At 43.1% G+C, this 25,147-nt stretch overlaps 1 protein-coding gene across 2 annotated transcripts in view; it reads right to left on the bottom strand.

Moving 5' to 3' along the window:
- SV2C (synaptic vesicle glycoprotein 2C) overlaps nt 1-25,147 on the bottom strand; it is a 182,254-nt gene that overhangs the window by 81,191 nt on the left and 75,916 nt on the right. For both annotated transcript variants that reach the window (XM_065873532.1, XM_065873531.1), the window contains exon 3: nt 17,350-17,501. In XM_065873532.1, the coding sequence (XP_065729604.1) occupies nt 17,350-17,501 (152 nt within the window). The remainder of the gene's footprint in view (nt 1-17,349; nt 17,502-25,147) is intronic.

Raw genomic sequence — 25,147 nt, 5'->3', positions numbered from 1 at the left:
TACATTCATTTGTATTATCTTTTAAGTTTCCACATGTAAGTGATATCATATAGTATTTGTCTTTGTCTGACTTGTTTCACGAAGCATAATATTCTCTAAGTCCATCCATGTTGCTACAAATGGCAGTATTTCATTCTTCTTTTGTATAGTTGAGTAATATTTCACTGTGTGTGTATACACACACACACACACACACACACACACCCCACATCTTAAGCCTATCATCTGTTGCTGGGCAATAGGGTTGCTTCCATGTCTTGGCTATTGTCAACAGTGCTGCTATGAACATTGGGACGCATGTAAAAGATGACTAAGTTTTGATCTCTGGACTCAGAGTCCAGAAATTGCTTAGAACACTAAAGAAACCTTTTTTTTTAAATTGAAGCCATGAGGAAAATTCTAAAAACTCTAGCCCCAGTAGAAGGCAGAGGTGTGCACCAGGCACAAGAAGGGCACAGAGGACGGATGCCCCAGCAAGGGCCTGGGTTAATGGCTCCTCCTAGTTGGTTCCACTGGTACCACCTTTGGATCAGAAAGGGGTGGATACCCACTTCCACAGTCTTTCTTTCCTTTTTCTCTCTCTTTCTCTCTCATGGAACTCTACCCTCTGTCCACTACAAGAAAGAAATGTCACCACTGGCCCAAGGCATCCTCGGTCACAAACCACCCAAGTGTAAGAGGGATGGTCACGGGAGAAGTGAGTCCGGCCACTTGTTTACCCTAGTGTCCTCTGCCTGGCCAGCCCCTGCACAGGACAGGTTGTCACACAGTTCGACTTCATTTGTGTCATGATGAAACAGACTCGAAAACCGAGTCCCTTTGTCAAGTTCATGATTTAACCTCTCTGTCCAAAACTTTATTCCCTTTCTTGTCCCGCACCTGTTCCTCCTCAAGATTGAGGAATATCAAAGAAAAAGGGGGATTATAACCAAGCAGGATCCTGTGGGGACTTCCTGAGAAAGACTACCCTCCCCTACCATGTTATCTGCCTGTCTCTTGTTTGTAGGACAACTTTAACCTCTTAAGCTTCCCCTGAGTTCCAAAGAACAAATTTAATCAGAGAATTGAGAAAAAGGAGAAACAAAGGAAAATGAAAACAGTCAAGCAAGACAAAATAATAATATAGTTGAGCCATTAAACAAAGTCAAGGACTTTTAGTTCCTCCTCAAGGGCCACAGATAGTATTCTGAGCCACGTCCTTGAGCTGTTTTGCAGATAATGAAATCTCCACCAGGTGGAAGACGTTAACTGTATGTTGACCTCAAGCACTGCAGACCCCAGACCAGCTGGAACCAGAAGGTTGATGATGTTGACTCCTAATTACGGCACCTCCAACCAATCAGAAGAATGTCCAACAGCTGATCACACATACCACAACCCTCTCCCTCAGCCTTTAAAAACCTTTCCCTGAAAGCTGTTGGGAAGTTCAGGTCTTTTGAACCCCAGCTGCCCGTGCTCCTTGCTTGGCCTTGCAATAATGACTGCACTTTACCACAATCCTGTGTCAGCAGACTGCCTTTACTGCACGTGGGCAAGCAGACCCAAGTTTGGTTTGGCAACAATGAGATGATGTCTCTGAAAGTCTTTATAAACCACTGAAGATAATTCTGTGCAATGATGATGCCCACCAATCAGGTATTCTGCATCTCACTCTTCCCTCAGAAGGTCCCTGTGAGCCTGTTTTCTTCCTCACCAGGCCATGGTAAGGCCCTGCCCTTCTGGCAATCACTAGCTCACTTCCAAGCTCTAAGCAAAACTAAGCTCTCACTCTCTTTGGTCACTGGGACTCTTCCTCCAGGGGCCCAGCTCCATTCTCTTTGGCTTAAGGGCACAGCTGCCCTGCAGGTACCTGAGGACCGGGAGTCCCACCTGCCTTTCTCTTAATTGTGAAAATCTTCCTCCCACTCAGACTCTCAGAGGCCTGCTGTCTTCTGCATCAGCACGGGGTAATTACCTGTCTTCTCCCCTCCAGGTAAGCTTGGCTCTCTTTGGCTTAAACCCAGCAGTTCCCCAGGCCAAATTTGGCACAAGTGTATGTTGTTTGGTCCATGTAGTGTTGTGAAAACTTTCAGAAAAAATTAAGTGATTACGATAGAATCACTTTGGAAAATATTTTAAGTTTCTCATCAAATTACACACATTTACCAAACAATCCAGCAATCTCTCTCCTAGGAATTTACCCAAGAGAAATGAAACTTCATTCACACAAGGATTTGTACTCAAATGTTCACAGCAACGTTATTCTTAATAGCCCAACTGTAAAGAGTCAAAAAGGTCCATCAGTTGGTGATTGGATTAACAAACCGTGGTCCATCCATAATGGATGCTACTCAACAACAGGACGGAATGAACCCCTCAAACACCCAACTACATGGACGAATCTCAAAGGCATTATGCTAAAGCAGAGTCCAGACGCAAAAGTTACATACTCTATGACGTATTCAATTTATATGAAATTTTACAAAAGACAGAAAACATATCTTTGCTTACCAGGTGTCAGGCATGGTGAGAGGGACTTGACTTGCAAAGGGGCATGAGGTAACTTTTTGGTGATGGAAGTATTCTTTATCTTGATTGAGGTGGTGGCTACAGAATTATATCCTTTTGCCAAATCTCATCACTTAAACTGATGTATTTTATTCTAGTTTTATTTGTTTCCTTTTGCTCTGTAACAAATTATTGCACACTTAGGAGCTTAAAAAACCGCACAAATTTATTATCTTCAGTTCTGGAGGTCCAAAGTCTAAAATGGACCTGAATGCACTAAAAACAAGGCGTCAGCAGAGCTGCATTCCTTATAGAGACTCCAGAGGAGAATATATTTCCTTATTTTTTCTAGCCTCTCGAGGCTGCTCACATTCCTTGGCTCAGAGCCCCGTTCCCCTATCCTTAAAGCCAACACCACCAAGCCAAGTCTTGCCCATGCTACCACTTCTCTGCTTCTCTTTTCCTGCTCCATCTTCAACTTTTAGGGACCCTTGTGACTAGATTGAGCCCACCGGATAATCCATGGTAATCTATTTTAAGATCAGGTGATTAGCAAGCTTAATTCCATCTGCAGCCTTAATTCCTCTTTGCCCTGTAACATCACATACTCACAGGTTCTGGGAGTTAGGATGGTCTCTGGGGACCATTATTCTGCTGACCACATATGTATATCTCTATAGGGATACATTTTAAAATTGGTAGATTGAAAATTGGAGAGACTTCAAATAGATATCCAGAATTCCGGGCTTCCCTGGTGGCGCAGTGGTTGAGAGTCCGCCTGCCGATGCAGGGGACACGGGTCCGTGCCCCGGTCTGGGAAGATCCCACATGCTGTGGAGAGGCTGGGCCCGTGAGCCATGGCCGCTGAGCCTGGGCATCCGGAGCCTGTGCTCCGCAACGGGAGAGGCCACAGCAGTGAGAGGCCCGCGTACAGCAAAAGAAAAAAAAAAATAATAAAATAAATAAATAAATAAATATCCAGAATCCTGCCTTCTGGTAAATCAGATCTGGCCACACCAGGCTTCAATAGCTGCACGGCTAAACCTGCTGCAGCTGAGTAGCTGCCAACCCTCTAGAAAGGGCACAGACTCTGTCATTTGCTTCAGCCCTCTTTCGTGCCAGCTTCACCTGTTTACATCACCTTGGTCACTAAGATATTTATGTTGGCCATCTCAGTCTTAAACTGTGAAGTCACATGAAACCAAGACTCTTCTGACCCTTAATACCTCATCTTCCCTTCTAGCCCCACTCCTCCCCAACCCTCCCCCTAACCTTTTGGGCTGATGTGCTCCCTCCATCCAATTTGTAACACCATTTGTATGTTGAAGAACACAGTGGAATTCAAAGTGGTCCCAGGAGGGATGTACTCTCAAGTCCATCACAGTATTTGAGAAAGTGGTACTGTGAACCCACAGGCCGAAACAGGGAAGATGAGAAGCAAAGTTTGGATTCAGGATTCTTCGCTGTTACCCAAGAACAGATGTTTCTCCACACTCCTAGAAGAATTTCTGGCTCCCAGCATGGGGCCAGGCACAGTGTAGATGCACAAAAATGTTTGCCACTCCCAAAGTGCGGTGTAATATCTCATCGAGCCATTTAAATAAAGGCTAAATCTCAGTTTGTTTAGTGGTGATGGGGGAAAAGTCCCAGGATACATTTCTTTGTAGGATAACTTAGACTTAAACACAGAAAAAATTATATTGGTTCCATGACCCTCAACTGATTTCCTAACCCTTGCCAATCATCTCATTCAGATACGCTTTGAATTATTGAGAAGACTGGGCAAGGGAATATACAAATGGTGGAAATAGCTCATCTCTTCCACTACTACTGGGTTAAACAACCAACAAGAGCGTTTTCTAGTTAGGACAGTTCATTTGGTTAAGATCTACAGTAACCATCTCACTCTGCTCTAGCCCACACTATTTTCTTTTGCCGTATCTTGCCTCCTTTAATTTTGCCAGATTTAGAGCTTGATCACTGCCGTGTCCCCATCACACAGTTCTCATGCTCACTGTTTTCCAGCCTCTTTGCAAGTGTCCTCTGTAGGTCTCAGGGCTGCTTTTTGTCCTGTACATTCCACAGTGTGATGGGCAGCACAGCTGAAGAGCTCATTGGGGAGTGAACATTAAGAATGAGGAATAAGTGGAAAATGCAATTTAACCTGTCCTCAGGTGGAAACATGCTCCAACATTACATGAAAGATTAGACACTTCCTAAAGAAGAAGCACCTTCCAAACTTGAGAAGAATCCTTGTAGGAATTACTAAGATTTCCCTATCATGCCTTCAACCTCAAACTCTGTCCTATTTAATAATCTATTCTTCTAACGAGCTCTTCTAGGCATTAATTGTGTATCTTCAGGAATTAGTTACCTAGGTACGCTCGCAGTGTGGTCCAGTTGTGCTGAATGGTGATGTTTTCTAAGATAACACACCTACATCTTTAACTGGGCTTGCCTTGAGACCTTCTAAGAGCAACTCAGAGCAAATCTAAGCTCGATTTTGACAGAGAGACAGCTGCATAAAATATAAATGCTAAATCAGCCATAAGAGAATAGAAACTTCCAGGTCATTCAGCACCAATGTCTCTGCTGGTAGGCTATGTAAAAACCAAAGTTTGGCTTACTCCTTACAAATGACAGAACACTGTGCTTGTAGAAAACAGATGGTCAGGTCTTCCCTGGTGGTGCAGTGGTTGAGAGTCGCCTGCCAATGCAGGGGACAAGGGCTCGAGCCCTGGTCTGGGAAGACCCCACATGCTGAGGAGCAACTAAGCCCGTGAGCCACAACTACTGAGCCTGCGTGCCTAGAGCCCGTGCTCCTCAACAAGAGAAGCCACCGCATTGAGAAGCCCACGCACCATAATGAAGAGTAGTCTTGGCTCGCTGCAACTAGAGAAAGCCCATGTGCAGCAACAAAGATCCAACACAGCCAAAAAAAATAATAATAAACTTTTTTAAAAAAAAAAGAAAACAGATGGCAGCTCTACGTCCTTTCACCTTAACAATCTAGGCAAGTGAATGGAGTATTCCTCCTTCTGGGGACCCCGATATGCATATGGCAGAAAAATGAAGTCCAGATTCTGTAGCTGGTACCCTAAGATACAGGGAAGCCTTCTCTACCTTTCCACAAAACTGTAAATATCTCTTGCCCTCTAAGGCAGTTCAGTATTACTGATGGAAATGAGGGGAATGATCATATGCCCAAACATGGAACATTTTAGAAGATGATGACAATTTTTATGTCCCCCCCCAGGTGACAGTTAATTTAGAAGCACAGCAGTTAGTTACCAAGATTTGGTAATGGTGCTAATTGTAAGCCTTGGATAAGAGACCTAATTAGCTTAATGATGAATTCAGCCCAGCAGGGGTATTTTCAGGACAGTTCTTTCCAAAGACAGACAGACAGACAGACACACACACACACACACACACACACACACACACTTTGTCTAGTTCAGAATATAGAGATGTGCAGAGAGATGAGTTGGGGAGCTCTTATGGAACCATAAGGTTATCATTAAGACCTTGTTTTAGAGAGAAAAAAGATAAATGTTTCAGAGTTAGGTTTGATAGGTATCTAACAAGAAAAACATTAGAAAAAAATGAATAATCCCCAATGCCTTTAAAGCAGGGGGGTGCTTTTGGTGGCTGGAAGGCCCCTTCTTTGCTGGAAGGCCCTTTCAATGGGTGCTGCTATGGACCGACCTGGGTCTCCACAAAATTCATATGTTAAAACCCCACCCCACAATGTGACTGTATCTGGAGATGCGATAATTTCTTTAGGAAGTAATTAAGGTTAAATGAGGTTATAAGGGTAGGGCCCTAATTGGATACAAGGAGAGGAAGACAGAGATCTCTCTCTCTTCCATATGTGGACACAGAAAGAAGACAGCCAGGAAGAGATCCCTCAACCAGAAACTACTGGCCGGCATCTTGATCTTGGACTTCCCAGCTTTCAGAACTGTGAGAAAATACATTTCTGTTGTTTCAGCCACCCAATCTACGGTATTTTGTTATGGCAGCCCAAGCAGAGTAATACAGGTGGAGTATCTAAGTTTGGAGCTAGAAGCTGGGCAGAGCTGAATTTCTGTGCATAAGAAAGGAGCGTGGGGTGGGCAATGCAGTTAGATTTCTGGAGGAAGGAGACAGAAGCCAGTGAAATTACGCACTGTGTGGGGAGAGGGAGAGAGAAGATGCAGTGTAGCCTTTGTAGGAAACACAAATGTCAAGTGAGAATTTATGAAGTTGTGGGATAAAAGGTGCATGATGTAAAAACCTCTTCTGTCTCATAACATTTTCAGTAGGATAGTTTTAAAAAGAACAGAATTCTGGGTGTGACTGGTTTTTCTTATGGCAAATGATGGAGGCTTAGTGCTTAGAATGCTTGGCAAGGGGCTGTGACAGCATCACCCGGATAGATGTGGGGATGGATGGTTGCCATATGGGCCATATACACACACTGTAGAGACCTTAAAAATGATTCGAAACAACCCTCTGTATGTTGTTCTGTGAGGACGTTTCTTAGCTTCGGCATGTTTGGAGAACAGTTTGAAGAAATGAGAATCAGAAGACTGGTTGTAATTGCTTGCCTTCCATTTTCTGTGTCACTTTGGGAAATGACAAACTTTCTATGCAGCAGGCTCTCCATTCCAAAAATGGGAATGACACTTACTGTTGCTTTTGTTCCCAAGATTATTAGAATAAGTAAGATGATATATGTGAAAATGCCCTTCAAAAAGTAGTACTGATTTTGTTTTCTACCTTTTATGTTGAAATACAGCCACAGAAAGCTGGAAAGATAGTACAGAGAGATCCCATGTACACTTCACTTACTTTCTCTCAGTGCTTGGAAAGGATTAGCTCTTACATAACTGTAGTACAATACCAAAGGTAGGAAACTGACTGTGGTATAATGTGTTCTTCATCATTTTATAACATGTGTGGATTTATGTAACCACCTGCCATCAAGACACGATTCCATCAACACAAAGATCTCTGGGGGCGGCTCCACTGTAGTCACACCTGCTTCCTTTCTCCTCACCACCTCTACCCCCTGCCAGCCATTAATCTGTTCTCCATCTCTATCTTTGTCATTTCCAGAATGTTTTATATCTTTTGAGATTGGCTTTTTCACTCACAAAATGCCCTTGAGGTCTCTACAAGCTGTTGTATCAACTGTTCATTTCCTTTTATTGCTAAACAGAATTCTATGGTATTGTAGACATTTTGGTTGTTTCCACTTTTGGGCTATTACAAATAAAAGTGTTCTGAATAACCATGTACAAGTTTTTGTGAGGACATACATTTTCATTTCTCTGGGGCAAATGCTCAGGAGTGCAATTGTGGGTTGTATGTTAGGTGTGTCCAGTTTTTTTTAAAGAAACCCCCAAATTATTTTCCAGAGTGGTGGCACTGTTTTGAGTTCCCACCAGCGATGCATGAGACGTGCATTTTCTGCAAGCTCACTGGCATTTGGTATTGCCATTAATTTTTAAACTAATTTTTATACTCTAAAGTGTATTCACTGTTTGTTTTCAAGACAAACCCTAATGTCAACAGCTTTTGGAGGAGGCACTTCTATCTACAGTAAATGAAACCAACTTTTCTGTTTTTATTTATTGTAGGTTCCACTATCTCTACTGGAGCTCCAGCTCTCCAGGATTTGTGGAAGACACAGTTTGCTGTCAGGCTGGGATTCACATTGGCTTTGCAGAAGTCTCAGGGATCTAGTAGTCAACTGTGATCTGAGGACCGGGAAAGTTTGGCTCAGTGAAATGCTTCGGAGGATTCACTTGTCTGGGGCTTTCTAGAGTCTTGTACCTACATTTTCTGAAACCAACTTGTAAAGGCCATACTAGCCTGAACCATACCGACCTTCGTATGGGCCCAGGTTCTCCTCCTGACACACACTAGTGTATACCAAGCACCTTATCTGAGTGAGCGCTTGGGATAGCTTGTCTCTAATGTCGTGTGTTAGTGATTATGATTTATTAAGGACTTCATCTTGCAAAGAAAACTCTCCCCCATGACTTTTGAAGAGCAGTCAAACCAATATCAAAGCTCCTTGGAAGCTTTCTACACTAGAAACTGAAGCTGTTAACTTTGAGCTAATTTTTCTTAGACAGTAAGTGTTTTCTTTGGGTTCAGGTGCTGAAATTTTGAGTTTGCTGACAGCCCTTCCAGACACCAAAGGAAGGACTCAGTTCCTGCTGTTTTTTCCAAGCTTGGTTCTCCAGCCTTCCTGACCATTCTGTGAGCTATTCAGTGGCTTTCCAATAAATCCCTTTCTGGTTGAGTTAGCTGAAGTTGCTTTCCATTACATCCATACAAAAACTAATATAAAAAGACCATACTTAAACTTCTGATTATGAAATACATGAACAGTCCTACAAGATTTTCCTAAAAGAGATGGCCAGTTGTCCCCCAGTATCCACTTTATCCTGATTTGTGTTCTCCTTACTCGTTAGGAGTCGGCTATACATTTCCAAGATGCCCTTGCAGCTAGCTATGGTCATGTGTTGGTGTTCTGGCCAATGAGATTTAAGTGGATCTGTGTGGGGCTTCCAGGAAGATTCTTCATGGGAGCACAGACATACCCTTATATGTCCTTCCTGCTCTGTGCTGCCTAAGATGTGGACCTCCTGGTTGGAACATGCTAAGAATAGTGGAACTCTGAGATAAAACGAATTGGGACCTTTGATGATGACTATGGAGCTACCATCCCAGCCCTGGACTGCCTCCACCCAGGCTTCTTTTATGTGATATAAAACAAGTTTCTAACTTATTTATGCCTGTTAATTTTTTTTTCTTTTATATCTAGTCAATCCTAATCTTAATTCATACAGATGGTGAAGAAATGGAAGGTGGGATTCTGGGAAGAACCTAGAGTCCAGTGATTCCCTAGGATTCAGAAGAAAGCATTTGTTGATTTTTAGCTTCTATGCTCCTATCTACTTCAAGATTATGGTAGCTATTAGACCTGTCAATAGGTATTGTTTCTTAATATGCTAATACATTTTGATAACTGTATTTTGAAACAACTGGTTTCACTTATAATCCTATTTATTTCATTTTCTGCATTTAAAAACATTATTCTGAAAGGAAGTCTGTAGGCTCCACCTGACTACCTGAGGGATGGATTATAGATCCCGGCTCTGCAGTGTCACCTAGCAGTGTTAGCAGCATAGGAGTCTAGCTCTTAACATGAATACACAAGCAAGAAAACTGCCATATTTTTAAAGCCCATTTCTCCATTTTAAGATTATGTGTATAAGACGTGAAAATCAGTAAGAAAAACCCCGACTAAAATTAGAGTCAGGAAGGCCAGTAGAGGGAGCTCTCACACATCATCACTCCCCATCATTTGCATGTGTTCAACTCTATTTGCATGCCCTGCAGAAAGAAGAGTACCTTGTACCCCCAAACAGGAAGAAGTCTGCTACCCAGAAGGAAGATTTTCCTTGCCCAGCAACAGCCCAGCCAATGAGAAACACCACAGCCCAGCCAATGGGAAGCGGTCACCACCCTGAACTCTTGCTTTCTTCCAATGAACTTTCCTTTGGAACAGCCCCTCCCAACTCCCCTCTTTTCTCTATAAAAGCAAGCTCCCCTCCTTTGATCTCTGGATTTGCCTATGGTCTGCCATAGCTTGTGTTTCCCAAATTGCAATTCCTCTGGCGATAACTGAATTTTGCTGGTAAGATAACTGGCTATTTTATTATTAAAGTTGACAAAAATAATGCGCCTGGTACAATGCCTGGGACATAGAAGGGTCTCAACAAATGACTGTCATCCCTTCCCTTTCTGGGGAGCTTGAATGGAAGAGTTATGACCTGAGCTCCATGGTGGTTGGATTGATGCACAGCAGAAGAGGCAGCTCCTCTAAGTTCACTATACAAACCACACAGGTCAGAGTGAGAGTTGAAAAGCACTTCCCCAAACTGTGCAGAACTCTCCATCCCTCAAGGAAGTAGACACATCTTCTGGGTCTGTAGCAGTGGATGGTTTTGTTGTGGGTAGAGGGGCTATTTGCACCCTAGCTGATAAACATGTTTTCCCTAGGTGATGTATAGGGTGAGGAGAGAGACAGGAGGGCTCCGGTGGGAGAGCTGGCTGGTGGCTATGTTTAAGAACGCGAGACTTCTGAAATACTTGCTTCTGTTCTGGGTACTATGAACAAGGAAACACACTCACGGGAGAAATGGCTATACATTTAAACTGTGATAATGCCTTTTTGATCTCACCTTAAGCCCTAAAAGACTATCATTATTGGAGGTTTTTTTTGGGGGGGTGCTGATGTATTTTATGACTGCATGGCAGTCACAGAGTGTAGGAAATCTGAGTCCAAGGGTCATTTTGTTAAAATGAAAGATTGGATTGATCCTAAAGTGGACAGATTAAGAAATCATATTGGTGTATGTTGATGTACCGAATTGATTCCCTTTTCAGTGTCTTACTCAGACACGTGAGCATAAAATCTTCAGGGCTGTGACATTCAGTGAAGTATGGCAAAGCTGGGCAGCAGGGCTTGGGGTCACCTGCTGCCTGCCTGTCCTGGCTGGGCTGGTGCGTGGGATCCCAGCTCTCATTTTATCCCTCCCCTGCCATCCCGGAGTGGGCGCAGAATACTGTGGCATGCCTTACAAGTTCCGTTCCTGTGCCTTTCCCCATTTTATCCATCTCCACAACCTTCAAATGATAAGTGAACAGTTAAGAAAACATAGTTAGGAAAAGGGGAGTAAAACCTTTTAAATATTCCAGTTCTTTCTTCCTCCCTCACCTCAACTTCAGCCCCATCTGTGGAAAGAAAAAACTACACTTAACGAACTACTTGGGTCTGGCACTGTGCTAAGTAACCACTTTTTTGTACATAGTCCTTTAGTACAGCAACCCTGTAACGGGTATTATGCCCATTTTGTAGATGAGGAAACTGAGAGTCAGAGAGCCTAAGTAACTGCCCTAAAGGTGACAAAGCTAGAGAATGGCAGAGATGGCATGGAACCAGGGCCTGTCATATCTAAGCCCATGCGGACTACCTGTGTCCAGAGTGTAGGACACCTTGCAGCTGAGACAGAGCTTGGCTCTGGGGATGTCCATGTAATAACCCACAGGTCAGCTGGTCACGTGTGTCAGTAGGTGAGGGCCATCAGGCTCTTGTTCTTTTTACCCAGGGAGTGGCGCCATGGCCTTTAAAATGAGTCTTTATATAGGATGTGCCCTTTTGAGTATTAATTCATCCAACAAATAAGTGAATAGAAGATTCTGATTCATTGGGTTGCAGGTAGTCAGGATGTTACAGTATTGTTTTTTCCTTGATTCTCTCTCATTATCTTACATTTTTTCTTATTTGCTCTTCTGTCTGCTTCCTCTGATCTTCTCACCCTCTAGGTAAACTTTACACATTTTACGCATTTAGCTCATTCTCCCTCTTTCCCCATAGCTCTGAGCTCACACTGGGCTGCGCTGACAGAGTCTGGGCATCCCATGTAGGATATGAACCTGTTAGCAATACCAGCTACCATTTTTGAACATTAGTTATGAACTAGGTGCTCTAACATGATCATTACACTCAATCTCAAAATGCTGGCTTAGGAAATGGGGCTGGGGGTACTGAAAAGCTTGACAAAGCTCACACGCCCAGAAGCAGCAGGGCTGAGACGCAAAATCAGCTATCACTGTTTCCTCTTGCCCTCGGCCACAGTGCCTGCCTTCTTGTGAACAAAATGTACACAGCCTTCCCTGTTTCCTTCCTCAACCAGACAGCTACTCGACCATCCCCTCCTCCCTTCATTCCAGTTTCACCATTAGGGAGAAGAAATGTATTAGCTTCACACCTCTTGTAACTAAAGGAAGTAGAAGACATCTTGATAATTCAGACAACCTTGGGACTCTGTGTGTTTTTAAGCCCAGACATCACATAGCTGGAGGGGGAGGGCTGGGCTGGGCTCAGGCTCTATGGGCGTCGCCAGCTTGGCCCTGGAGGTCTGCAGCAAGGGGTAGGCGATGGAGGCAGTGGGGCTGCTCTAGCCCGGGTGCCGTGGGCTTTAAGAGCTGAGGCATTTCGTGCTGAGAGCCTTCCCACTTAGCTAACTGAAGGTCCTTGCTGTGCACGGTCACATACCTCGGCAGGGGACAGTACCTCATCTGATATAAAAGTGAATGTAAGCAGAAACTAACACACCACTGTAAAGCAATTATACTCAATAAAGATGTTAAAAAAAAAAGAAAGAAAGAAAGAAAATGACGACAGAGGGTTTAATGGAGCAGACAGCACAGCAACCTGGCAGCAACTCCGAAGCCTGGGACTCGATGAAAGCTCTCAGCCAAGGAGAGAAAGGGCCTGGGATTCAGCTCCCTGTCCCACTTTCCCCTTAAGGCACTGGGACTTCCATTCAATGCTGAGGTGCCCTGATTCATAGGGAACGTGGGGGAGGGGAGAAAGGCTGCAGGGCAACCTTTGCACCTGTGCCATCTGTTCCCTGACAGGATGCTTGTTCTTTTGTGAACCAGAAGCCAGTCCCCACTGTGGGTCAGAAGTCGTTGGCTTGAGAATGGGTGTGGGTCAAGAGGAACCACACTTTCTAACACCTGCTCTCAGCTGCTACAGGCCCCTGAGCTCTGAGGCCAAGGTGTTTACTTCCGGGTGGGTTCTTCTCTCCCCCTTCCTTACTTTACAGGAAAGGTGCCTGGTGGGATGACATCCGTACCCTGCCCCCTAACGTCTTGTCAGAGTGCAGACCTTCAGGTGCTGGCGTCCATCTGACTCCAAGGAAGTTTGCAGCCCCAAGAGCAGTGATGGGAAGGTAAAGCGCATCGTCATCTGATGCTTGTACAGAAACTTGGTTGGCGGCAGGCCAGGTGAATCCGAGATCCATCAGTAACTTCTGACACAGCCCAAGTCTTAACTAGCCAGCCCCTGCAGAAAGGGTCCGAACACCCTTTCTGAAAGTTGTGTCTAACTTCCTAAGAATCCCTCCAGGTTTCCTTTCAACATCCTTAGTGACCAGCTCAAGGTCTGCTTTGCATCAGAAGCTTGTCTGGAGCCAGAATTCTTGTCTCACGGCATATGCTCAGGCTTGACGCACTGACTGCTCAGCCACAAATTCGGAAAGGTGACACCCAGAAACACAAGAGTACCTGCTTTCCCCATGACTATATGTATCATCTATCCCTTGACATCCTCGCCATGTGGATGCCAATTACTGATTCCTTCCCTCCAGAGCAAATCTTATTACCAGTGTGAGAAGGGTCAGTACCTGACTCTGAGTTGCTTTACTGTGCCCTGAATTCCTTCCCTGCTGGGTGAAAATTCAATACACTGTACAGGGGTGGTGCTCAGAGGTCTCCTGAATGAAAGATAGAGAGGCGAGGACCTGCATGCTCTCTTGTTATTTCTGTGGGCTGTGGCATCATTTATACCCTGCAGAATTTCAGAGGGAAAATAGAAAGCTTCTTACTTTTTCAGAGGTAATAGGGAAGGTACATGGACTTTTAACCCTCTGTCTTTTTTAAGTAGAGTAAAAAGATGTGCCATTGGAAAGAAGAGATATCTAGATGTTACAGTTACTTTTAAAGTGTGATTCTGAACTGGATGAATGGAAAAGCCCTTTAGCCTGGATGAAACCAACAATATTAAAACTCAAACACCAACTGAATAAGTCAACCACGCAGGTCAAGCTCGCTGTTTGCTCCCATTCAGAGCTGCCCTGTATATACATGACAAAGTCCCAGGGGCTTTGGGCATCACCCACTGGGAGAGGTACAGAGCTGATGAAATCTCAATCTGGGCTGCATGTGAGAACCACCTGGGGGCTTTAAAAGGATAGATGCTAAGTCCCCAGCCCAGAGTATCTGACTCATTTGATCTGCGGTAGGACCCAAGCATGGGTATTTTCAGGGGGGTGTGGGAAGTGGTAAACTTCTATTAAAAAGTGCTTAGGAAAAAGTGTAACCTCCATACAGTGACATGCACAAATCTCGAGCACCCAGCTTAATGAATTTTTATGAATAAATACTCTTGAAACCCACCCCATCCCCATCCAGATACAGAACGTCATCATCCCCCGGAAGCCTCAGCACAGGACTTTTTTTTTTTTTTTTTTTTTTTTTTTTTGCGTTACGCGGGCCTCTCACTGTTGTGGCCTCTCCCGTTAGGGAGCACAGGCTCCGGACGCGCAGGCTCAGCGGCCATGGCTCACGGGCCCAGCCGCTCCGCGGCATGTGGGATCTTCCCGGACCGGGGCACGAACCCATGTCCCCTGCATCGGCAGGTGGACTCCCAACCACTGCGCCACCAGGGAAGCCCAGCACAGGGCTTTTAAAATTAAGCTCTTTTATTTTGAAAAAATGAAAACTCTTCAAGTTGCAAGAGTATAAAATGAACTCAGCAAGGGTATTTAAAAAACCTCCCCCGCTGATTCTAATACACAGACAGGATTGACAGCAGTAATTTGCTGGTTTTTCTTTTTGTTTTTTTGTGGGGTTTTTTTTTTTTTTTTTTGCCACATTCTGGCCATGGAAAGCCTTCAGTAAAGCATGGGCATACGGTTTTAATTTTCTGTTACTGATTTCTTAACCAGGTCATTATTGGTTCCTTCAATACAGAAATTAATGTCAGCCTCAGATACATTTAATTCTGTTGTATCGTGACTGTCTCTGTAACTTTTCAAGCATTGTTTATGATTCACAACCTCCCTCTTTCTGGCTATATATGGTTTAGGTGGCCCTTTCTGCTCAAATATCTTATGTGCTTGGGAAAAATAAAGGTGGGGATCATGCTAATCTTTTGTGGGTCGGCCACTGACAGTTGGCAAGGCCAGAGACAAACCTGGAGCCCTCCACAAGGCTCGTCACAGTTCAAGGGCAGGGATGTGCGAAAGGCAGGAGTCTGGGGAGCTGAATACTGAGTGAGGAAACAAAATCAAAAACAAAACCCATCATGTCCAGGCCTGGTGGAAACAGGCAGACTGCAAAGGCCAGCCTGAGTTATGAGTTTAGGAAGGCCAGCAGGAGAAATTCTGAGATGTGATTGGAAGGGAGGACCAGGAAGCGGGCAGCAATAAAGCCAGGAGCCAAGAAGCTGTGCTGTCACCAGAGGCTGAGACACAGAACATTCTGGTCTCAGACGGAATCCAGCTGCCAGGCTGTGCTCTGTGCAAGTACCTGGCAGAGACGGCCAGTGGGGCTGTAATTGTGACGATCTGCACCTGGCATCTTATTTCCATTTACACAGAGGCTGCATATGGACTAGCGGTGGCTCTGGGGGCAATGCTGGGTACAGCTGGACTCTGCCCAGGCCCTGCAACTCCCTTTTGTCCCCTGATACATAGTTCCTAAGGAGCAATTCCTAACGTGGTAGCTAAGTGATTCTTCCATTTGGAACAGCGAGCTGAGTGGGGCAGGGGTTAGACACTGCCATACAGCGGAAGGTTCTTAGGGTGACTGAGGTCCTCAGGTCCCAGATGAAGGAGGAGAATCTCCTTTAATTCCTCAGATGGTGGCAGAGGACAAGCCTCACGGTGGATATGGTTAACTGCCTATATGAGGGTATCTCTGGCTCAGAAGTGACCAAAGAGTCTAAAAATGAGAAACCCATCACACTCAAATGTTTGGCAAAGAAAAGTTCTCTTCAGGCCCCGTAACCAATTTCTTATGTCTTGTGTATTTTTTGTTGTTAAATACAATTGTGGTTTGCATATAACTTTTTAGGTTTATTAAAAGAAAGAGTGTGACAACATGAATTTTATAGCTCAGTATGAAAAACAAATCACAATGCATCTGAACACTGAAGTCTGTCTTGTCTTTGACTACAGCAATTCACTTAAGGTTTTTCCCTAACAGAACTATGCTTTATAATGAGTTCTGTTTTTCCCTAACAGAACTATGCTTTATAATGAAAAGCTGCTCTGTTCTTAAAAAAAAAAAAAAGGCAGAAAACCAGAAAATGAGCAAGGAGTGAATTTTTGAAATCTAATTTTTTAGATTGATTAGATTTTAGATAGAACAAAGAATTAGTTTTTGAAGTCATAGTGGTTTTAATATACATAGTACTCACAGTTTGCCAACTTCAGCCTGTTTTCATACACATACACACACTCGTATGTACACAAATATAACCAGAACATGTCCCCTCCCCTTTCCTTACATATTGAATTCAATTCCTAGATTCTGTTAACCTCTCCCAGCATTTCATTGTTTGTGGGTGAAGCAACTGGGAGCTTGTGCCTTTTGAGAGGGCAAGTACTGCTCAGAAACATGAAACCTTCAACTATTCTGAGCTGGCAGGAATGGTTAAGTGCTTAGGAGAAACTGAGGAGGGGACCTGTGGAGCAAGCGTGGTAGAGTCACGTCTTAAGTTCTGCAAATTGATGGTCCTTGACAAGATGGGATTCTTCCTGCTCCCATCCCAGTTCTGAGCTGCCAGAAGAGGTGAGGCTGACATGGGCTGAGACTTGGACTGAGCCCAGCGGAGACGAATAAAGGCATTTGTGGGTGTCTCCTGTGCATGACAGTCCCCAGAACAATTGTAAGTCATATTGCCTTATATGCTGATTATGATCTATGCATCCTTTCACCTCCACTTACGTGGGGACCCCAGAGTTGACAGCACAAAGGAAACAACTGAAAGCAGTGGCATTAAAAATAGCAAAATGAAAAAGTATTCCTAAATGATCACTGGCACAGTCTTACCTTACACAGATCTCTATAAGGGGGGTGGGAATCCTAGACATTACAAGAGGGAGAAAGATGATGATGACAGTGTTGTTCTCAAATCGGCATTTACGAGAGAGGAAAGGGATGGGAGTGGAAGCTGAAATAAAATAAGACGACTGCCCGGCTGGTGCAAGGCCAGCCTCTTACCGTAGTGTGGGATGATGGCCCAGGCCATGGCAGAGGCATAGATGCCACCGATCATCCAGAACATGCAGAGCCAGCTCAGGTGCTCACCCCGCTTCTCTCGGGCCAGCACTTCAGCAAAGTAGGAGAACACGGTGGGAATGGCTCCTCCAATCCTGCCAAGAGATACAGAGGATACGTGAAATCAGGGCCTGTACAGCCAATGTGAAGTACAAAGGGCAGAGCCAAAGCAAGCTCTAACAACACATGCGCTCTCTCTATCTCAGCATATCAAGGAAGGTATATTTTCTACCATTTAGTAACTTTAATCTTGAACCTGCAATTAAGCTATGTTACCAAAAGGTGGCAGTGGTGCCCCACTCCTGTGCTTTATAGAACTTAGCTTAAGTTCTCCATGGACTTTCTGTTCCTTGTTGAATGCTCAACATGATATTTATCCAAAAAAAGCCCACAATATTTGGTATAATCTAGGGAATATTTTAATTAACACATTAGAAAAAGAGATACTATGATTATGTCCTGTCCATCACCTGGAGACTTTGGAAACAGCTTCAAACACCTCGAGAGGGCTGTTTGCAACCTATACTTACTACCCCACAGCATTGGTCCTGGAGCCCAATCTGGCTGATGTGTCGGCAAACACAGGACCAACAGGGTTGTTTCCTAGGCTGGCTCTGGTCCCAATTCAGCAGATATTGCTGAACGAGTACGAGCTCCTGGTTTAGATACCAATAGTACAATGCTTCCTTCCAGTCCGGGTGATTATAAGAGATGCTGACTGATCTCTGGATAGAGGATATGAACAGTGACCTCTATCCAGGTTAAGGGTTCTCAAATGAGGGTCTATGGAATAAATGTTTTGTTCATTCTGGGGAGATGAGCCATATAGATCTCATCAGAATTTCAAACTGACCTTAATCCCCAAATTGTAAGAGCTATTGCCTAAGAAAGTAAGGTAGTATGGGAAAAAATTACTATCATTCCAAACAATATGTGAATTCTTAAACATTTTTTTAATAAAATGTGCAACAATATAAGCAAGTTGTAAAGAATAAAATGTGCAACAATATAAGCAGGTTGTAAAGTCAACATCTAGTGATACAGTTTTTAAAATATGTATTGATTCCTTTATGTTCAGTATTCTGTAAGGAAAACTGCTATTGACATTTCATGTAAATTTGATGTCAAGGTGTAACACATGTATTTATTCATTTAGCAATAACTGATTTCCTTAGAGCCTTTGATATGATAAAGAAGTACTGGCAGTGACCTTAGCAAATGCGATTAAGAGAAAGGCCATCTCTGCAGCAAACTAGATGTACCAAATGAACCGCAGCGTTCATAATGTCACTCTGCATCAACTAGTAGGTCAAAGTATGGCATCATTTCATAAGTCTGCCCCTGCTTATAGTAATGTGGTAGTTATCTACTGCTGGATATGGGCAGACCACCTAGAACAGTGTTTTTCAATCTGTAGACTACGGAATTAATTTAGTAAATGTAAACAGCATTTTAAAAATTGAAATAGAGATGAAATATTTGAGTGACACTCAAGTAATAAGGACAAGCATCATTTCGTTAAATTTTGTGTCCATAATAAATATATTTATAGCATATAATGTGTATTTGTATATATATGTGAGTATACATATATATTTAATATATAACTATATATACTTATATATATAAATGTATAATGAGTCACAATGTGTTTCTTAGTGAGAATGGCTGTTCAAAGCGTTTATTTTTTTCTAAATAAAGCAGTTTTTTTTTAATTTATTTTTAAAAATAAATTTATTTATTTTTGGCTGCATTGAGTCTTTGTTGCTGTGAGCGGGCTTTCTCTGGTTGCGGCGAACAGGGGCTACTCTTCGTTGCAGTGAGTGGGCTTCTCATTGCGGTGGCTTCTCTTGTTGTGGAGCACGGGCTCTAGGCACGCTGGCTTCAGTAGATGTGGCGCTCAGGCTCAGTAGTTGTGGCTCGCGGGGTCTAGAGCACAGGCTCAGTAGTTGTGGCGCGCGGGCTCATTTGCTCCACGGCATGTGGGATCTTCCCGGACCAGGGATTGAACCCGTGTCCCTTGCATTGGCAGGTGGATCCTTAACCACTGTGCCACCAGGGAAGTCCTCAGAGAGTTTAAAAATCATCACCTTAAAGCATCTGTATCTGTTCCTCTGGGCTATGAATGTGACAGTTCTACCTAAAATCCCTGTATGATTCCGCATGACTTCAGATGCAGCACGTGGCAACTTAGTGCCATCACACCAGGGGTAGCCAGCCAGGACCAAGTCCATCAACCAGACCCCCAAACAAGAAACAGATGCTGTGATGAACAGTCACAGCTGGCTATAAACCACACCACATAGACTCACACAGTTCTCTACCCAGCTTCTTGAGGACCTCACACCATGCTCGGACAGCTAGCTGAATTTAAAAATTCAACGAAGTTTTGAACAGATTTGAAATGGTTCCATCACAGCACACAATTTTAATGGGAAATAAAATGTGTCATAAATCATTTAATGCTACTCCTTTTGTCATTGGATGTGAAGAATCTGTTTCTCTGCATCATAAAGTCCCAGGTTCCTAATCTGTGCCTTCACTTCTCAGTGCACAGAAAGAGTCCCAGTTTTTACTGATTTTTCACATCCTAATTAATGTTTCATCAGGATTCTGGACATTCTGTATGTAAGAGCTATAACTTACACTTCATAAAGGCACAACTGTGTGTCAGGATATGCCAAGCCGCTCTGAACCAAGATGAATGTACAAGAGGGCGGCTAAAAAGGCAAGTGGGAGACTTGCCTGTTAGTTTTAAACAAATCACTGTTGCATAAAAGAACGCCAACTTTAGGGCTTTTAAACAATCCTGCCGGTTTTGATTCAAGGTCTCTTTTTTAAGGTGTTTTTTTGTTTGTTTTGTTTTTTGGATGTTTTTGCGTGGATGTCTCAATGTCTGTAAAGCAGACCACAAGGAACTCTAAAATCAAGAGCTAAATGAGTCTGAAGAACGAGGGAGGGAGTCTGCTTAATTCCCTTGCAAAGTCCTTCAGACCCAGGGACCTAAAAATCAATCCAAGCATTCACATTTCTCACTGTGGGCTGACCAATCTATTTTGGGGAAAACATTACTCCTCATCTTACTGTGACGTCCTTCAAGCAGAGAAAGAACATTACAGCATGCTGTAATATTAACTATTACTAGTATTTCATACCCCATCAGAGTGCTTACCCGTTGTTTACACTAGACGGGAGGCTCTTAGAAGTTGAGGACTGTATCACGTTCATCTTTGAATCCCTTACCTGGCCCACTGAGCATGCACTAAGTGCTTACTCAGGAGAACTGAATTTCCCAAAGACTCTCTGGTGATGTAGGGGAGACGTAATCTGCTCTGACGACCTAAACATCTCCAGTGAGTGGAAACATACATCTTATGTCCTGGGCCAATATGACCCGAGAAGTTGGGGGTGCTGGAATGGCAGTTCTGATGGCAGCAGAGCCCCCAAAGAGTTCTTGAATTCTATGTCTTAGTTCTGTGTCTTAGCTGCCACCCTTCACCACCAAATCTTATATAATCGAAGTTTCCCTCTACTATTCTACCTCAATATTTTGTGTGAGGGGCTATCACATTTCCTTATTTGTTTTATTGTACTAAGATACAATTTCTGAGAATATTTGAAGAGATAAAAATATTAAAATGGCAGTTTTCAAATTCCCACATATCAGTGGTTGTTAAATAGTGCTGATTTGCTCCCCTCTCCCAGCAGACATTTGACAATGTCTGGAGATATTTTTAGTTGTTACAACTCAGAAGTTGCCACTGGCATATAGTGGGTAGAGGCCACACATGCTGCTAAAGATCCTTCAGTATACAAGGCAGTCCCTCACAACAAAGAATTATCCAGCCCCAGATATTAATGGTGCTGAGGTTGAGAAACGCTTGCAATGGGGATATAATGTGGAAAATATGATATTTTATATTAAAAAGCCAGAATATAAGGCATAAAATACTTATCTTTTACATTGCTTGATGGGTAACACATGTCTAAATTCAGTTAACATGGAGCGCTTTTTTGTTGTTCCTTATATAATGATCAGTTAGCTGCTGTTGAAATTTGCTCAAGTTCATTTCTGATGGAATATTTCCATAAATGAAGCAATCAGATCAGGGTGGTTTATAAAGAATTTTTCTCACAATTGGATATTAAGCCTATTTTATTAGCTGTCATAAAGGGTCAAATCTTAATTATCCATGGTAATAGGAGGCACAAAGGGAATAATAATTGAAATGCACACTCTATTATAGGTGGAAGGTTAGTCAGATTCAAAATAATTGAATTGACACGAATGAAACAGAATGTTGATATTTGGAATTTGAGCTGGAGTTATTCCCTAAGTGCTATTAACTTTAGGTTTCTACAACTTTAATTACAGAAATATAAAGAGAGTAAAAAATCTGCGTAGAACACATCCCTAGAATAAACTGGGACCACACCCTCACCCCACTGCATGCATGTGTGCATACATGTGCAGGAACACACAATATATCCCTCAAAAGGTCTGCAATACTCCATAGTAGGCATCAAGTGAATTTATTTATTTTCCTATTTATTTTCCTCAATAATTTAAGACACATCCACAAGTGAGATACTGTATACGGCAAAGGGTGTACCAGCTTTACAGACAAAATTTCTCCTCTGTTGGGAACACGAGACACTGAAGTTGAATGGGTTTAGTACAGCAGGATGAAGGAGAAGGCCAAGCATTACGGTCTCCACAAACCTCCTTGAAAATCTGGGAAGCCTGACTGTCCTAGGCCTGCAAGTGTCACAGCCACCCCTGGCGTCACTCCAGCCCCGATGACAATTCAGGGGCGGACAATGTTTGTCCCTGTACCTTGTGATACTGATGTGTGCTGGCTACTGAGGCGAAGAGGGGGAGGGGGTTAGGTTTCTGCAGTGAAAGAAGGAGGTTGTGGACATAAAGGCTAATTGTACTTAAAATGGCTCGAAATATGACGTTCAGGGGAGAGATGATAGAATGATGACTTCTTGTCCTGAGGAGGAATTCTACCGAGTAATTCTGTTCTGCTTCAGTTCTTCAGCTGAGCATGTAACGAAGAGTAACTTCGTTCTAACTTATTTCACCATGTGACTGTCAACCAGTCTTGTACCTCAGTCTTCCCCTTCCACTGGGAAATGGGGTATTATATGAGAACACAATTAAGGAGGAAGTTGAATAACCATTGTAAAGTCATGTGTTCCATACAGATAGTAAGAGCTGACTCCGGCAGCTTTATTACGATTTTATTGTTACGGGTTTATAAAAAGACTAGTGAATGGTGTAGTCTATGCCGGGAATCACAATGACAAATAAGTTGCATGAAAAATATCCTTTTAATCCTTACTCAGAATCAACAAAAAAGGAAGGAAGACCCTGAACTGCCAGGCAAGTTGGACAGCAATTCAGAACCAATTCATGATGTCTTCTTTTTTTCTTGTTTTTTGGCTGTGCCGTGCAGCATGCAGGATCTTAGGTCCACGACCAGGGATCAAACCCGTGCCCCCTGCAGTGGAAGCGTGGAGGCTTAACCACTGGGCCACCAGGGAAGTCCCCATTATGTTTTCAATTGGACCAGAAGTAAAAACAGCCTCAAAGATGAACTTTTCAGTGACTTCCTTTTCACGGAAGTAAATAGACTATCACAGAGGAGGTTGTACAGAGGCTTAGATAAAAGAACATAGATCTAACATCTCTGAATGGGCTGGGTCAGCACACAAAATGAGACTGCCGTATTGACAAGAAGGCATATGTTTATTATGAGTAATCAAGAGAGAAGCAGGAGGCACTTCCCTGGTGGTGTACTGGTTAAGAATCCACCTGCCAGTGCAGGGGACACGGGTTCGAGCCCTGGCCAGGGAAGATCCCACATGCTGCGGAGCAACTAAGCCCGTGTGCCACGACTACTGAGCCTGGGCTCTAGAGCTTGTGAGCCACAACTACTGAAGCCCGCGTTCTAGGGCCTGTGCTCCACAACAAAGAGAAGCCATCGCAATGAAAAGCCCGCGCATCGCAATGAAGAGTAGCTCCCACTTGCGGCAACTAGAGAAAGCCTGCCTGCAGCAATGAAGACCCAACACAGCCAAAAAAAAAAAAAAGAAGATAGAAACAGGAGAACATTTCCTGGTAATGGAACCAATCATCAAATAAGGAATGGGAATCCCCTATGCCTAGTCATAAAGGATGGGTGCTAAAGGATGGGTGGTTAGGGTAGCTTTATTCCTCCCATCTCCAAAGCCACAGTTTAAACCTATTTTAAGAATATTGATATGTAAACATGTAAAAGTTGTGTTTCTAAAAAAACATAATTTCAACTCCCCTAGCCCTTGTTTGCAATCAGGGTGGTGACCTAAGCTTCCCAAACGTATACAGGTCTGCATATCCACAGCAACAGACCTGGTGCCACTGGGAGAGAAGGTGTATTCAGAGATCAGTATCCTAATGCTGTCTTGAAAAAAAATTAACCTCCCTACTGAGAGAGCTGGAAGCATGCGTTCCCATAGCACCTAAATGGTGTCATGAATAAAGATGGTGACAATCATAATGATCTGTGAGAAATGACGTCAAAAAACATGCAGACTTTTCCAGCCACTTGCGGTATATATCTAGTCATTCATTCCTCCTCTCACCCTCCCACCCGTCATTTACCCATCCATCCATCATCCCCCTATCCCAAATTCTGGGCCAAGCACATCACCTGTTGCTGGAGGTACAGGCATGAAGAACACACATCCCCACCCTCAAGGAGCTCCCAGAGTCAATTCTAAAAAGTGCATGAGGCTAATTTTCACAATTATAAATTATGAGTCTGGGAGATCTTTTCCTCTGTTACTTCTTTCTCTCTTGGGATCAACAGTTCTTTTGCCAAAGGGTATAATGGGAAATAAAGTGTGTCCAAAAGGTCAACCGTTGTTGGAAATTCTCGTAAAAGGCATTGCCCAAGACAGTGCCTTTCAATAGAAATACCATGTGAGGCACATATAAAATTTTTAATTTTCTAGAAAAGAAATTAAAGCAAAAAATCAGGTCTAGTTACTTTTAATATATATTCATTTAACCCAATGTATCCAACTATTATCATTTTAACATATAATCAATATAAAAATTATTAATGAGATATTTTACATTCTTTATGTATTTTTAAAAAAATTTTTTATTGGAGTATAGTTGCTTTACAATATTGTGTTAGTTTCTACTGTACAGCAAAGTGAATCAGCAGTACGTACACATATATCCCCTCCGTTTTGGATTTCCTTCCCATTTAGGTCACCACAGAGCATTGAGTAGAGTTCCCTGTGCTATACAGTAGGTTCTCATTAGCTATCTATTTTATACATAGTATCAATAGTATATATATGTCAATCCCAATCTCCCAGTTCATTCTTTTGTATGTATTAAGTCTCTGAAATCCAGTGCTATGTATTTTGTACTTACAGCACATCTAAATTTGGTCACATTTCAAGTGCTCGGTGGCTACGTATGGCCTGTTTGCCAACACAGGCCTACTGTGACCCACTGTTTACAATTTGGGTTTGTGATTATTTTTGGATTAAAGATAATTTAGTTTGTTGCCTCATCTTCCATATTGAAAAAGGTCTTTCCATTCCGATTCTTTGGGTCAGAAACCTTCTTGAACTGATCTGCTCAAAATGTTTATTTAGTGTCTATCAAGTATCAGACTTGTGTGTTAGGAAATCACTGTCATTTCTCATTGAATCTGAGACAGCACAGCCTGGTGGT

The sequence above is a fragment of the Phocoena phocoena genome, chromosome 3 (genome assembly GCF_963924675.1).
Source record: "Phocoena phocoena chromosome 3, mPhoPho1.1, whole genome shotgun sequence".
Lineage (NCBI taxonomy): Eukaryota > Metazoa > Chordata > Mammalia > Artiodactyla > Phocoenidae > Phocoena > Phocoena phocoena.
The sequence above is the reverse complement of the archived record's forward strand: the minus strand, read 5'-3'. Positions and strand labels throughout refer to the sequence as shown.